This window comes from Aquarana catesbeiana, unplaced genomic scaffold (genome assembly GCF_042186555.1).
Source record: "Aquarana catesbeiana isolate 2022-GZ unplaced genomic scaffold, ASM4218655v1 unanchor225, whole genome shotgun sequence".
Taxonomy (NCBI): domain Eukaryota; kingdom Metazoa; phylum Chordata; class Amphibia; order Anura; family Ranidae; genus Aquarana; species Aquarana catesbeiana.
The window spans coordinates 1,910,001-1,924,240 of record NW_027362652.1 but is presented as its reverse complement, the minus strand read 5'-3'; the positions used below and the strand labels follow the sequence as shown (position 1 = coordinate 1,924,240).

Genomic DNA, 14,240 nt, shown 5'->3' with positions numbered 1-14,240 from the left:
ATAAGAAAGAGAGCTGAAAGAGGTGCAGTGTTTTTCTACAAGCACAAGGATTCTGTGTTGGACAGTCAGGAGGACCAAGGCACAAGGCCTGAGCAGCAGGGCTGGATAGAGAGAGCCAGGAGTTCGGAAATGTCAAATTTCATGCTGATGGTGGAAACCCCTGCGAGGGAATCTGTTTTGTTGGCCTTTTTTTTTCTGTATGAATAAAAGTAGGCCAGCTAGCCCTAAAACTGTGTTTCTGAAGTGGTCTGAACTCACTGGGAAGCACTGCAACTGAGCTCTACCCCCAAACACCACAGTGGGTTCTGAGATCAGCCAATAATGGGATAGGAGGTGAACAAATGCGTTTTTTAAATTTGATATAGGAGTGGCAGGGTTCAGGAGTGTGTTATGCTCAGGGTGCAGAGTTCAGGAGTGTGTTATGCACAGGATGCAGGGTTCAGGAGTGTGTATTGCACAGGGTGCAGGAATACAGGTGTGCATTATGTATAGGGCGCAGGGTGAATGGTTTCGTAGTTCATTATGCACATGGTTCAGGTGTGCATTATGCACAGGGTGCAGGATTCAGGAGTGTGTTATGCATAGGGTGCAGGAATACAGGTGTGCATTATGTATAGGGCGCAGGGTGAAGGGTTTCGTAGTTCATTATGCACATGAAAAAATGCAAAATAACCAGAGGACCGAGCAGCCAACACAACAATCAGACCAATTGTAAACCAGATACAAAAATAAATGTGGCGCTAAAACAATGTACGTTATTGAGCAAAGCCAAACTGAATGTGATCTGAAAGGCAACATGCACAACAAAGTATATTAATGAAACTGAATCGTATAAGGACTATTAGTCAACACTAATAGAGATAAATAGGCAATATAAGCCTGAAAGTGTATGAGTGACACATATAAATAAATCAAATGTGAACTATTAGTGGACACCTAAAGTGAAAGGGTAACCAAGCAATGTAAGTGTAAATAAAAAGGAACTACAGATCCCACTAATGGGGAGGAGCGGTTCTATATACGTGGGCCAAAAGTTATGTGGTGATAATTAACATCACAAAATTGTGTAGGCACGCAAATGAGATCAAGCGTGTGGTGAAAAATATAAAATAATATTTGAAGCATAAAAAATAATGAACATATAAACTGATGAAACTAATAGTCCATCTTGAACTTGATGTCACAAAGTCCAAATAATGCAATTAGGGACGATCAACAGCCGCCAGGGTTGGTGATGGAAGGACATAGGATCCGAGGATGGTATCCACAAAAGAAGATATCAGACATCTATATGAGAGGGATAGGCATAAATACCCTTACCGGCAGTGGTGGACTCCCAGCCAACGACTTGGGAGTCTAACAGGCTTGTAATGGAGCAGGGGGAAGACAAGCTCCTAGTTCCCAACAGCAGAGGATGATGAAGGGATGACAACACTCACCGACCCAACTTCCTATAGCATCGAAGATGTTAGTGGAGGGTACTTAAAGCAGATCCGGCTTCAAAGGACGAGATATCGATCCTTTTAAGCTCGCTAAGAGATGATGTCGAGAGATTAGAGAAACAGGATTCTGGGAGGTCACATGACATCACTCTTATCTTTCTTAATTATGCACATGGTTCAGGTGTGTATTATGCACAGGGTGCAGGAATACAGGTGTGCATTATGTATAGGGCGCAGGGTGAAGGGTTTCGTAGTTCTTTATGCACATGGTTCAGGTGTGCATTATGCACAGGGTGCAGGATTCAGGAGTGTGTTACACACAGGGGGCAGGGTGCATTATGCACAGGGTTCAGGTATGCATTATGCACAGGGTGTAGGGTTCCAGAGTGCATTATGCACAGGGTGCAAGTGTGCATTACGCAGAGGGTGCAGGGTTCCAGAGTGCATTATGCACAGGGTGCAGGTGTGCATTACGCAGAGGGTACAGGGTTCCGGAGTGCATTATGTGCAGGGTTCAGGAGTGTATTACACAGGTTGCATTGTTCCAAAGTGCATTATGCATAGAGTGCAGGGTTCTGGAGTGCATTATGCACAGGGTGCAGGGTTCAGGCGTGAATTATGAACAGAGTGCAGGGTTTAGGAGTATGCTACACACAGAGTGTAGGCTTGAATACAAATCTCACAGGCCAGTTTACAACCAAAAAAAACCCCCCAATTCTACCCAAACCACCCCCCAGTACAGAGCTCTCCTTCCACCTCAAATAGAAGAGTTGACCAGTAATAAATTAACCAATAGTCAGTAATCCAAGCTAAATTATTGTGAGGAGAGGAAGTAATGCACCCAGTATACAACAACCACAAGAATATAGATACACACCAGTATATATATAGTTACATAGTTACATAGTAGGTGAGGTTGAAAAAAGACACAAGTCCATCAAGTCCAACCTATGTGTGTGATTATGTGTCAGTATTACATTACATATCCGTGTATATTGCGGTCATTCAGGTGATTATCTAATAGTTTCTTGAAGCTATCAATGCTCCCCGCTGAGACCACTGCCTGTGGAAGGGAATTCCACATCCTTGCCGCTCTTACAGTAAAGAACCCTCTACGTAGTTTAAGGTTAAACCTCTTTTCTTCTAATTGTAATGAGTGGCCACGAGTCTTATTAAACTCTCTTCTGCGAAAAAGTTTTATCCCTATTGTGGGGTCACCAGTACAGTATTTGTAAATTTAAATCATATCCCCTCTCAAGCGTCTCTTCTCCAGAGAGAATAAGTTCAGTGCTCGCAACCTTTCCTCATAACTAAGATCCTCCAGACCCTTTATTAGCTTTGTTGCCCTTCTTTGTACTCGCTCCATTTCCAGTACGTCCCTCCTGAGGACTGGTGCCCAGAACTGGACAGCATACTCCAGGTGCGGGCGGACCAGAGTCTTGTAGAGCGGGAGAATTATCGTTTTGTCTCTGCAGTTGATCCCCCTTTTAATGCATGCCAATATTCTGTTTGCTTTATTAGCAGCAGCTAGGCATTGCATGCCATTGCTGAGCCTATCATCCACTAGGACCCCCAAGTCCTTTTCCATCCTAGATTCCCCCAGAGGTTTTCCCCCCAGTGTATAGATTGCATTCATATTTTTGACACCCAAATGCATTATTTTACATTTTTCTACATTGAACCTCATTTGCCATGTAGTCGCCCACCCCATTAATTTGTTCAGGTCTTTTTGCAAGGTTTCCACATCCTGCGGAGAAGTTATTGCCCTGTTTAGCTTAGTATCGTCTGCAAATACAGAGATGGAACTGTTTATCCCATCCTCCAGGTCGTTTATGAACAAATTAAATAGGATTGGTCCCAGCACAGAACCCTGGGGGACCCCACTACCCACCCCTGACCATTCTGAGTACTCCCCATTTATCACCACCCTCTGAACACGCCCTTGTAGCCAGTTTTCAATCCATGTACTCACCCTATGGTCCATGCCAACGCACCTTATTTTGTACAGTAAACGTTTATGGGGAACTGTGTCAAATGCTTTTGCAAAATCCAGATACACCACGTCTACGGGCCTTCCTTTATCTAGATGGCAACTCACCTCCTCATAGAAGGTTAATAGATTGGTTTGGCAAGAACGATTCTTCATGAATCCATGCTGATTACTGCTAATGATATCATTCTTATTACTAAAATCTTGTATATAGTCCCTTATCATCCCCTCCAAGAGTTTACATACTATTGATGTTAGGCTAACTGGTCTGTAATTCCCAGGGATGTTTTTTGGGCCCTTTTTAAATATTGGTGCTACATTGGCTTTTCTCCAATCAGCTGGTACCATTCCAGTCAATAGACTGTCTGTAAAAATTAGGAACAACGGTCTGGCAATCACCTGACTGAGTTCCCTAAGTACCCTCGGATGCAAGCCATCTGGTCCCGGTGATTTATTAATGTTAAGTTTCTCAAGTCTAATTTTAATTCCGTCCTCTGTTAACCATGTAGGTGCTTCCTGTGTTGTGTCATGAGGATAAACACTGCAGTTTTGGTTACTGAAGCCCCCCGATTCACTCGTGAAGACTGAGGAGAAGAATAAATTTAATACCTCTGCCATCTCCCCATCCTTTGTAACCAGATGTCCTTCCTCATTCTTTATGGGGCCAATATGGTCTGTCCTCCCTTTTTTACTGTTTACATATTTAAAGAATTTCTTGGGATTTTTTTTGCTCTCCTCCGCTATGTGTCTTTCATGTTCTATCTTAGCCATCCTAATTGCACCCTTACATTTCTTATTGCATTCTTTATAAATTCTGAATGCTGTGGATGATCCCTCAACCTTGTATTTTTTGAAGGCCTTCTCCTTTGCTTTTATATGCATTTTTACATTGGAGTTAAGCCATCCAGGATGTTTGTTCGCTCTTTTAAATTTATTACCCAATGGGATACATTGGCTAATGCCCTTATTTAATATGCTCTTAAAGCAAACCCATCTCTCCTCTGTATTCTTTGTTCCTAATATTTTATCCCAATTTATGCCTTTTAGCAAGGTTTGTAGTTTAGGGAAGTTGGCTCTTTTGAAATTCAGTGTCTTTGTGTTCCCTTCATGTCTCCTATTTGTGTGATTTATACTGAAACTAATTGACCTGTGATCGCTGTTACCTAAATTGCCCCGTATTTCCACATCTGTTATCAGGTCTGTATTGTTGGTAATCAGTAGATCTAGTAATGTTTTATTTCTAGTTGGTGCGTCTACCATCTGACCCATAAAATTGTCCTGCAAGACATTAAGGAACTGGCGAGCCTTAAATGAATGCGCGGTTCCCTCCGCCCAGTCTATGTCTGGATAATTAAAATCCCCCATTATGATAACACTTCCCATCCTTGCTGCTAATCCAATTTGTGATAGGAGATCCGTCTCCACTTCCTCCCTCAGGTTAGGGGGCCTATAGCATACTCCCAGTATTATTTTCCCCTTAGCTTCATCCCTTTGGAGCTCTACCCATAAAGATTCCACCTCCTCCCTAGCCCCCTCAGTGATGTCATCTCTCACATTCACTTGTACATTATTCTTGATATATAGGCATACCCCTCCCCCTTTTTTACCCTCTCTATCCTTGCGGTATAGGGTATACCCTTGAATGTTTGCCAGCCAATCATGAGAGCTGTTGAACCAGGTCTCTGAAATTCCCACAAAATCCAAATCCTCCTTGTACAACAGTATCTCTAGTTCACCCATCTTGTCCGCCAGGCTCCTGGCATTGGTGAACATGCCACATAGTTTAGACCGGTCGCATATTGTCCTCGTATTGGGTGTTTCAAGATTGCAACTTGGACTTGCTACTATACTCACCTTGCGTTTTTGTGCTTTGGTTAACCTACCACTAATGCCCCCAATACTACCCTCTGGAATATCTTCCGCGCTGGCTATCACTGTCTCTGGACCCTCCCCCCCATCGCCTAGTTTAAAAACCCCTCTAACTTTTTGGCCATCTTCATTCCCAGCAGATCTGCACCCTCCTCATTTAGGTGCAGTCCGTCCCTTCTATAGTACCGGTTACCGACTGAGAAGTCGGCCCAGTCCTCCAGGAACCCAAACCCCTCCTTACTACACCAGCTCTTCAGCCACTTGTTTACTTCCCTAATCTCCCTCTGCCTCTCTGGTGTGGCTCGATGTACCGGAAGTATTCCTGAGAACACTACCTTGGAGGTCCTTTTCCTCAATTTAGCTCCTAAGTCCCTAAAATCGTTCTTTAGGACACTCCATCTGCCTCTGACTTTGTCATTGGTGCCAACGTGCACCATGACAGCCGGGTCTTCCCCAGCCCCTCCCAGTAATCTGTCCACAAGATCCGTGATGTGCCGAACCCGAGCGCCCGGTAGACAACATACTGTTCGGCGCTTCAGGTCTTGGTTACAGATTGCCCTCTCTGTCCTTCTAAGAATTGTGTCCCCTACCACCAGAATCTGTCTTTCCTTTCCCTTTGCTGCCCCCCCACTCTCACTGGAGGAGTTCTTCCCCTGGCAGCTAGGAGAGTCCCTCATCTCCAGCAGTGCTGGTCCCTGACTGGTTACACCAATGTCACTCAATGGAGCGTACTTATTGGGATGCTCCAGTCCTGGATCGGTCTCCCTGGCACTTCCCCCCTCTACCCCTCCTGACTGTCACCCATCTACTCTTTGCTAGTGCCTGCACCTCTTTGTCTCCACCCGCCTCTGTGCTGGCCCCTGCCGGCACCTGCCGTGTACGTTCCTGGCTCACCTTTAGTATGGAGGGACTTCTCAGTGCTGACAGTTGCTTCCCCAGATTCAGAACCTGGGCTTCCAGGGAAACAATGTGCTTACATTTTGCACAGCAGTATTCGCCCTCGATCGGATGATCAAGGAACGCATACATGCGGCAAGATGTACAAAGAGTCGCCTCTCCACACCCGCCGGGCATCGTACCTATTAAATTTAGTGAGGATTTGGGGATTTTACCCTGTCCAAATTACCTAACAACTAGCTTCCTGGCACTAATACTCAAGACAATACACAGGTACACAATACACAAGTACTAACGATCCACACACACTACTCAGACAACACTCAGATACTCACACTACACAGGTACTATGACCCCTGTTATAACCTCCTGTTTTAAACTCTTGTTTTTAACTCCCACTTAATCCAGCTCCCCTTACACCAAGCTCCACAGCTTCAAACTGAGCACGCTCAAACTGAGTCCTACAACAAGTTAAATAGGCACCTGTGAGCAATTAACCACACCCCTTAATTGATAGACTGATGAAACAGAAACTAAAAAAAAAAAAAAAAAGCTATTTAAAAAGTGTCAGCAAAAGGCAAATTAAAAACTAAAAGGAAAAGTCCCCAAAATGCAACCCAGCAAACACCAACAGACAGCAGCAATACACACACCAACAGACAGCAGCAATACACACACCAACAGACAGCAGCAATACACACACCAACAGACAGCAGCAATACACACACCAACAGACAGCAAGACTTGTATACTCTAACACTTGTTTTTAACTCCCACTTAATCCAGCTCCACTTACACCAAGCTCCACCGCTTCAAACTGAGCACACTGAGTATAGAAATAATGCAAACGTCAAAGGATATAAGAACATACATCCAAAACATTATACATATATAGAGCTAATCCGGGTGGGACACTTCTGTTGCGTAGCTAGTTTGTTTCTTACAAGGTCACATCCAATGTGGACCACCACGATTTTCCACCAGACAATACACATATCAAAAAATAGGAGATGCAGTCCTTTGCAATATTCTCTTCATCATGCAGCAAAGACACCAGATAGATGATAGCATGTGCATTGTCCTTTCTGTCTTTAAAAAGCCAAACACTGGGTTGGTGGTGATTCAGAGATCTCTGCATAGTACTCAACTAGCCTGGGACCGAAAAAGTCAGTGGTGTGACACTGGACCTCAGTGTCAGCCATCTACTCTGCATCTCAACCCCTAACAGTTTCTAATCTGCCATGCAACCACACCTCTAGCTCCCTATGGGTCATCAGATTCCTAATCTGTCCCAATTCTATACTGTTTGCTGAGCCCTGAGCTAAAGCTGCCCAGAGAATCCCAGACCAAAAGGGACAGAAGTTAACTAAGTTAACAGACACTTCATATAAACTCTATTTTTTTTGTAATTCCTTTATTTTTCAAAAAGGATATGATATAAATCCCAAGTAACTGACATAAACATGTAACATATAATATCATTATGAAATAGAAACAATAGGGTCACAGCAGCCAATATACAAATCAGTTGTCCCAGCAATACCTTACTCAGCTGAGCACATAAGATATACTAGTTTCGAAAAATGATGGACAACAGGTAGAGCTGAGGGAATTCACAAATGACCATAATAGCGACCCTAGCAGAAAAACATAAATGTCAAGCTATGCTAGAAAATAAGGTTTAAACAGTATCGGGATGCTATGCGTCCCGATGGCCGGGTGGGAATAAAATATAACATAAAAGGGACAGAAAAAAGAATTAGAAAAGGTGATTATATAAACTCTATTTTAATAAAGGTTCACCAAATAATATACTGCAAGGTGACCACTACACACATACAGTAGCCCACACCTAGCTATCTGGCACTGTGCATGTGAGATAATAACAATAAGACAGAGACACTTCTGTCACCAGACTTCTGAAACACACAGAAGTTGCTAGAGTTAAACGATTAGAACATGTGTGTAATAGTCCCTGCTTCTGGTCTGGATTAAATGCAGTAGACACGGCTCTTGCATGGAAAATCATCGTTGTCCAATTCTGTTTCTTCTTCCTGGAAATTCCAATTTATAAGATATCACAATTCTCCAATCTGATTCCCACTAGCAGGGACAGGAAGTACCTGTCTATAATCAATTATCCCAGTAATATTTACCAAGCAACAGACATATTTACCAAACACAGACACTAGCAGCTCCCTACACATGTACTAATTCCCACTGGGGACAGCTCGCCCTAACCCCTTACACCCCCATCCTAATAATGTACAAACAATATAGTTCAAATAATTCTCTGTCTACAGAGAAACCTACAGAAGTCACATGACCACATCAATGAGGATGGAGGAGGACCGGAGTCCCATGCCTGAGAAGATATTAAACCTCACCCTGGAGATCATTTACCTGCTGACTGGAGAGGTGAGGAGGATTCTGGGAGGTCACATGACATCACTCTTATCTTTCTTAATAAAATACAGACCTGAATGGAGAGGTGAGGAGGGTTCTGAGAATGTGACTGTTTTTGCTTGGATACAGAATATTCCTCCTGCGAAGTCTGGAGATCATATGACCATCACAGTGCTTCCACCTCACTCCCTGACACCTGAGAGACACAACATGCAGAAGATTCTAGAAGTCACCAAGAAGATAATGGAACTGATGACAGGAGAGGTGAGCAGTGCTGGGAATTCTGGGACATTAGCCAATAACAGACAAGGGATGTGTCTGGATGGTGACTGTATCATTGTGTGTGTCAGGTTCCTATAAGGTGTCAGGATGTCACTGTCTATTTCTCCATGGAGGAGTGGGAGTATTTAGAAGGACACAAGGATCTCTACAAGGAGGTCTTGATGGACAATCAGCCGCCCCTCACATTACCGGGTAAGAGGAGACTTTATTGTAAAGGAGAGAGCAGTACGGAGGGTCCACCTAGATCCCCCATCATCTGATAAACACATAGAAACAATGTATTCAGTCAGTGTGTGTGTTTCCTACAGATGGATCCAGTAATGGGAACCCTCCAGAGAGATGTCCCCGTCCTCTGTATTCCCGGGATTCCACACAGGAAGGTCACACCATCCCTCACCATAATCAGGTAGATGAGGAACAATCACTGATAGTATCATTAGGATCTGTACATTATCTGCAATGTTACAATTGATGTAATTTTTATTATATATTCAGGGTGGAAACCTGAGAGAGTCTAAAGTTGAGGTTAAAAAAGAGGAGGAGGATGAGGATGGGTTTATGGAGGAGTCAGAGTTCCTAAAAGTACATAAAGATCTGTACCAGGATACCATGGTGGAGTTATCCAGCTACAGAAACCCACCAGAAAGATGTTCCTATCCTCTGTATTCCCAGGATTCCACACAAGAAGATCACACCATCTCTCACCATCATCAGGTAAATGATTGACAATTGGTGGTAATTATGATTTATACACGGCATATTTGTTACAATGAATGTTTATTATATATTCAGAGTGGAAACCTCGAGGATGATAATATTGTTGTTAAGGAAGAGTATAAAGAGGAGGATGAGGAGTATGGAGTAATGGAGGAACTTTGTGAAGGACACAAGGATCTCCACAAGGAAATTATGATGGAGTCACCAAATAACATAAACCCACCAGAGAGATGTCCCTGTCCTCTGTATTTCCGGGATTCCACACAGGATGGTTACACCGTCCCTCATCATGATCAGGTCGGTGGAGTTGAGGGTCTGGAACATTAAGTGATTGAACTCATGTGGAGACGATGTGTGGACTCTACAGGATATTTTCTGTGATCTCACATCATAAATACTTCTATTTTACAGATGTTATTTTCTGCCATTCTGTTGGTTTAGGGTAAAGATCTGAGGAAGGTGAAAGTTGAGGGTGAAGTAGAAGAGACGTATGTGAGGGATGATCTGCAATATACGGAGGAGGCTGGAATGACGAGGACATTCAAAGAGGAGGACACTCCTACAGAGATCAGCACAGGTGAGCCATAATATATTCTTCTGTTATCTCTGCTCTGTTACTGCACACTGATTGGTCCAGAGTAGTGTAGCCAGGACTAAAGTGGCATTGCACAGGGGGCCTTCTGTCTTTTCTGGCCATTTGTTAAAGTTCCTGCTATAGTCCCCACTGATCAGCTGGGGGAGAGCTAAGTTACCTCAAGCTTGTGGACTTTAGTTTGGAACAAATGGAATACTGGGAAATGTAGTCCAAGGGAGTGGGCAAGGCTGCTGCTGTGAGACCAGAACATCTGCCAGACCCACTTACCTGACAGTCCAAACACTGCCACATCAGGACCAGTGCAAGGAGGGGCCCCCTCCACCACTAAACTTTATAGTTCGAGTCAGTGAACGAGCCGTGGGCCCATCTGCACTATTCCGAATAGACAGATCACTGAAGGCAGGATACCGTAAGCCATCCCCTCATAGTCAAGTATCGCCAGTTGTCATTACCAACATTTGGGTTCTCTCTATCACAATCCTGGGGTGCACTCACACCAAAATGTTGCCATACACCTCCCTGTACAGCTTGCAAGTGTCATGTTTGTTTAAACTGAATCTCCCCACTGCCTGCAGGATTTAAAGACTGCGGGTAGTTCACCAACGGTCGTCCAAAGGGCCCTAACGTTAGCCGGCAGAAGATTAAAGCTAGGAACTGCCCCTCTTACTAAATGAAATAGTCCCTTCCCTTCTTTAATGGTTTGCATTGTTGATGCTGTTATTGCTGATTTGGTTACCCAACAGACTAGACCTAGCAACGCCATCATTAGGACTCACTGGCAGTATAATTCTTGTGTTGCTGAAAAAAAAGTGATCTTCTGACTGCCTGTCTGATATTCTGGGTGGCACAGCTACTGTTTATGCTGACCGGGGCAAATGCACTATTACTTCCCACACCTCCTTCTTTTTTTTATTAACTGCTCAGTGGGTTAGCTTGTGTAGCTATAACCATTGGTGTTTTATAGTTGCTAGACATGTGCACTGACAAAAAATGTGTTTGTTTTCGTTTCATTCATTTTCTGCTTTTTTGGGAAATTCAAAATTCCGGAATTTCAAATTTTCAAATTTTCGGAATTTGAAAATTCGGTAATTCAATAATTTGAAAATCCGAAAATTTGAAAAAAGAAAGAAAATCAGTAAAATGTGAAATAATAACTAACTAACTAATAATAACTAACTATTAAATTATAGGTATTGGAATTTCCTTTCAAATTTGGCTGTTTCGGAACGGAACTAATACAAATTTATCTGAAGTTATGAATTACCCTAAAAAAAACTGGTGTGGGGTCTCCTCCAATGTCTACTAAACCATTGGATCTGGTTTAGATTTCAGAGCGGAACCCTATGCAAATGTCAATAAAAAAACATGTCCCCTGAAAATCCTTATCAGACTTTTATCTTTAGTATGCAGCCTGGCTAGCCCAGAAAATGGGGGGGGGGGGGGGGGGGTGAGTATGCTCCTTCCTTCTGTACCATACAAGGTTACCAGCCCTCAACATGAGGAGTGTTGCCGGTGGGAGCACCTTGTCCCACCTAAGATAAGGACATGGGCCTCTTCCCTTTAACCCTGGTCTGTTGGTTGTGGAGGTATGCAGGTGGGGGGCTTGCTGGAATTTGGAATCTATAAGCCCCCTTTAAAAATTAAGATAGTTTCTAGAAACCAGCTCCCTAATGAGTACCCCTAATGTTAAAGCGGAGTTCCACCCATGTAAAAGTCAGCAGCTACAAAAATTGTAGCTGCTGACTTTTAATAATCACTCACCTGCCCCACGGTCCAGCGATGCAGGCTCACGAACCCTCGATCCTCTCCCCCTCCTTTCCGAGGCGGCGACATTCTAACTGTGGGAGCCCGGCTGTAGCTTCACATCCGGGCACGCACTGCACATGTGCGAGCCGTGCTGCGCATGGTTGGCAATCTTCTGGGACCTGTGACGTGTCCCAGACTATTGCAGGGAGGGAGGGGAGAGAGGTGAACTTCCTTCCGGCACCACGGAGCCCGGGGAGGAAGTGGGTGCCCATAAACACTGGGTATCCGCCCCCCCAAAAAAAATTACATATCAAATGTGGAATGTCAGGGGGTCACCGTCACTTAAAGCAGAAGTTCCATTTTTGGGTGGAACTCCGCTTTAAGTGAAAAAAAAACATGCAGACCCAATTTTTGACAAGTCTATTATTAAAAAATAAATAAAAAAGTCTCATAATGTAGAACTATCATCAATTATGTCATCATCCACAGATCCACGTCAATCATAATGAAAGATAGAGAAAACACAACCACGCAGCTGATCCTGTCACTCACTTGCTATAAATGACAGCCCCCAGGCCCCGCAGCTGAATGTAAAATAAAGAGGCAGGATGTCTCAGGTGACATCATTGACCAAACGTGGACATGAACATTTTGTTATATTCAGCTAGGGAGCTGTCATTCATGGTGAGAAGTCATCATATACAGCATTCAGTGAACATCGTTCACCATAAATGACTTGTCTTTGCAATGCTGGATGGCATAATTGATGATGGATTTTCATTATGGTATTTTAACTTCTTGCCGCCGACAGCATGCAAATTTGTAGCCTCCCGGCTGGTGGGCCTTGGCGCCAAGCGGCCACATATTTGCGTACAATATTACAAAAACAGCTGTGCCGGGAGCATGTACCCTGCTCGCTCCTGGCACAGTTACCGGCTGCTAACGGAAAGTTCCCAATTGATGCTTGCGATTGGGAGCTTCCCGATCATTTGACTGCCATGACAGCCAATCACAGTGATCACATGATCACAAACCCCACCTCCCAGGATCTGAAACCTTTTAAAGGGCCAGGAGGGCACCAAGGTGTTAATAAAGAACTATTCAAAGTGTGTCTGTTTTACTTTTACTTTTTTTTTTTTTACTATGTTACCCTTAAGTCTGGAGATGGATAACTAGGGTTCCCTTATTTTAATGTTGGTTTCCTGATTCTGATAAGCCCCTAACCTATAGACCCCAATATCTACCAGGTCAAGGTTGTAGGGAAGAGCCTTTTGTCCTCATTAACATGGGGTTAAGGTACTTTTCCAGGGTACCCCCGATGTTGAGGGCATATGGTCTAGTATGGTTCAGGAGGGGAGCTTTCCTTTCCTGGCCTGGCAGCCTGCATGCTTAGATAAGGGTCTTCTATAGATTTTAGGGGGCCTAGCACTTTTTTTTTTTGCATGCCTTAAGGGTCTGGTATGAATTTTGGGGGGACCCCCACAATGCTATCTCTCTTTTCTTTTTTTTTCTCCACTATCCCTTTCTTTGTTTACATTCACCAGTCAGTGGTTATTACTTGGCTGAATGGGCTGGGACACCTCACTAGTTGTTGGGACACTGGCAACCGCTGGCTCCCAAACAACCAACCCTGGTGGGGAGCTCTAACATTTATAATTTTTAGTAAAACCGCTGATAAATATTTCACTTCCTGCTTCAGCCAGAGGTTAGGTCATTTGCCCAACCTCTGAACAAGTAATCTCCGGGAGCTCATCCCTGTTTATGTAGATTCTGGGGTTCATCTGGCAGTATTAGGTTGTGTCAGAAACCGTGAAATCAGGCTGAGACAGAAGTAGAGTTAAAGAACACTTGTTTGATAAAAAAAGTAAAAAGAACAAACGTAGTCAAAGTTCAGTAACCGGAACGGATAGTCAGCCAAGCCAGAAGTCAGGGATCAATGTAGTGGAACAGCAAGCGGGATCTGGAGCCAGAAGGGATGTCAGCAAAGCAAGTCTTGAACAGGATCGCAGGAGAAAGTTTCTGTGATGTGACCAAGGCGAAAGCAGAGCACCTCTGGACTGGACGGCTTAAGTAGGCAGGACTGGCGAGCAGGATATCATCAACAGCTGAGTAACTGTGGAGAGATGGGAGCTGACAATTAGAGCCCATTCACACAGGGGCAACACGACTTGCAGGTCGCCTCAGCGAGGCGACCTGCAAACGACTTCCGCGGCGACTTGCAAAACGACTTCTGTATAGAAGTCTATGCAAGTCGCCCCCAAAGTCGTACAGGAACCTTTTTCTAAGTCGGAGCGAC

General features: G+C 44.0%; 1 protein-coding gene across 1 annotated transcript in view; it reads left to right on the top strand.

Moving 5' to 3' along the window:
• The window catches only part of LOC141121581 (uncharacterized), a 111,907-nt gene that overhangs the window by 49,595 nt on the left and 48,072 nt on the right, over positions 1-14,240 (top strand). The window contains 7 exon segments of the mRNA XM_073611215.1: positions 8,502-8,616; positions 8,734-8,868; positions 8,955-9,078; positions 9,195-9,292; positions 9,382-9,600; positions 9,679-9,900; positions 10,045-10,180. Of these exon segments, the coding sequence (XP_073467316.1) occupies positions 8,502-8,616; positions 8,734-8,868; positions 8,955-9,078; positions 9,195-9,292; positions 9,382-9,600; positions 9,679-9,900; positions 10,045-10,180 (1,049 nt within the window).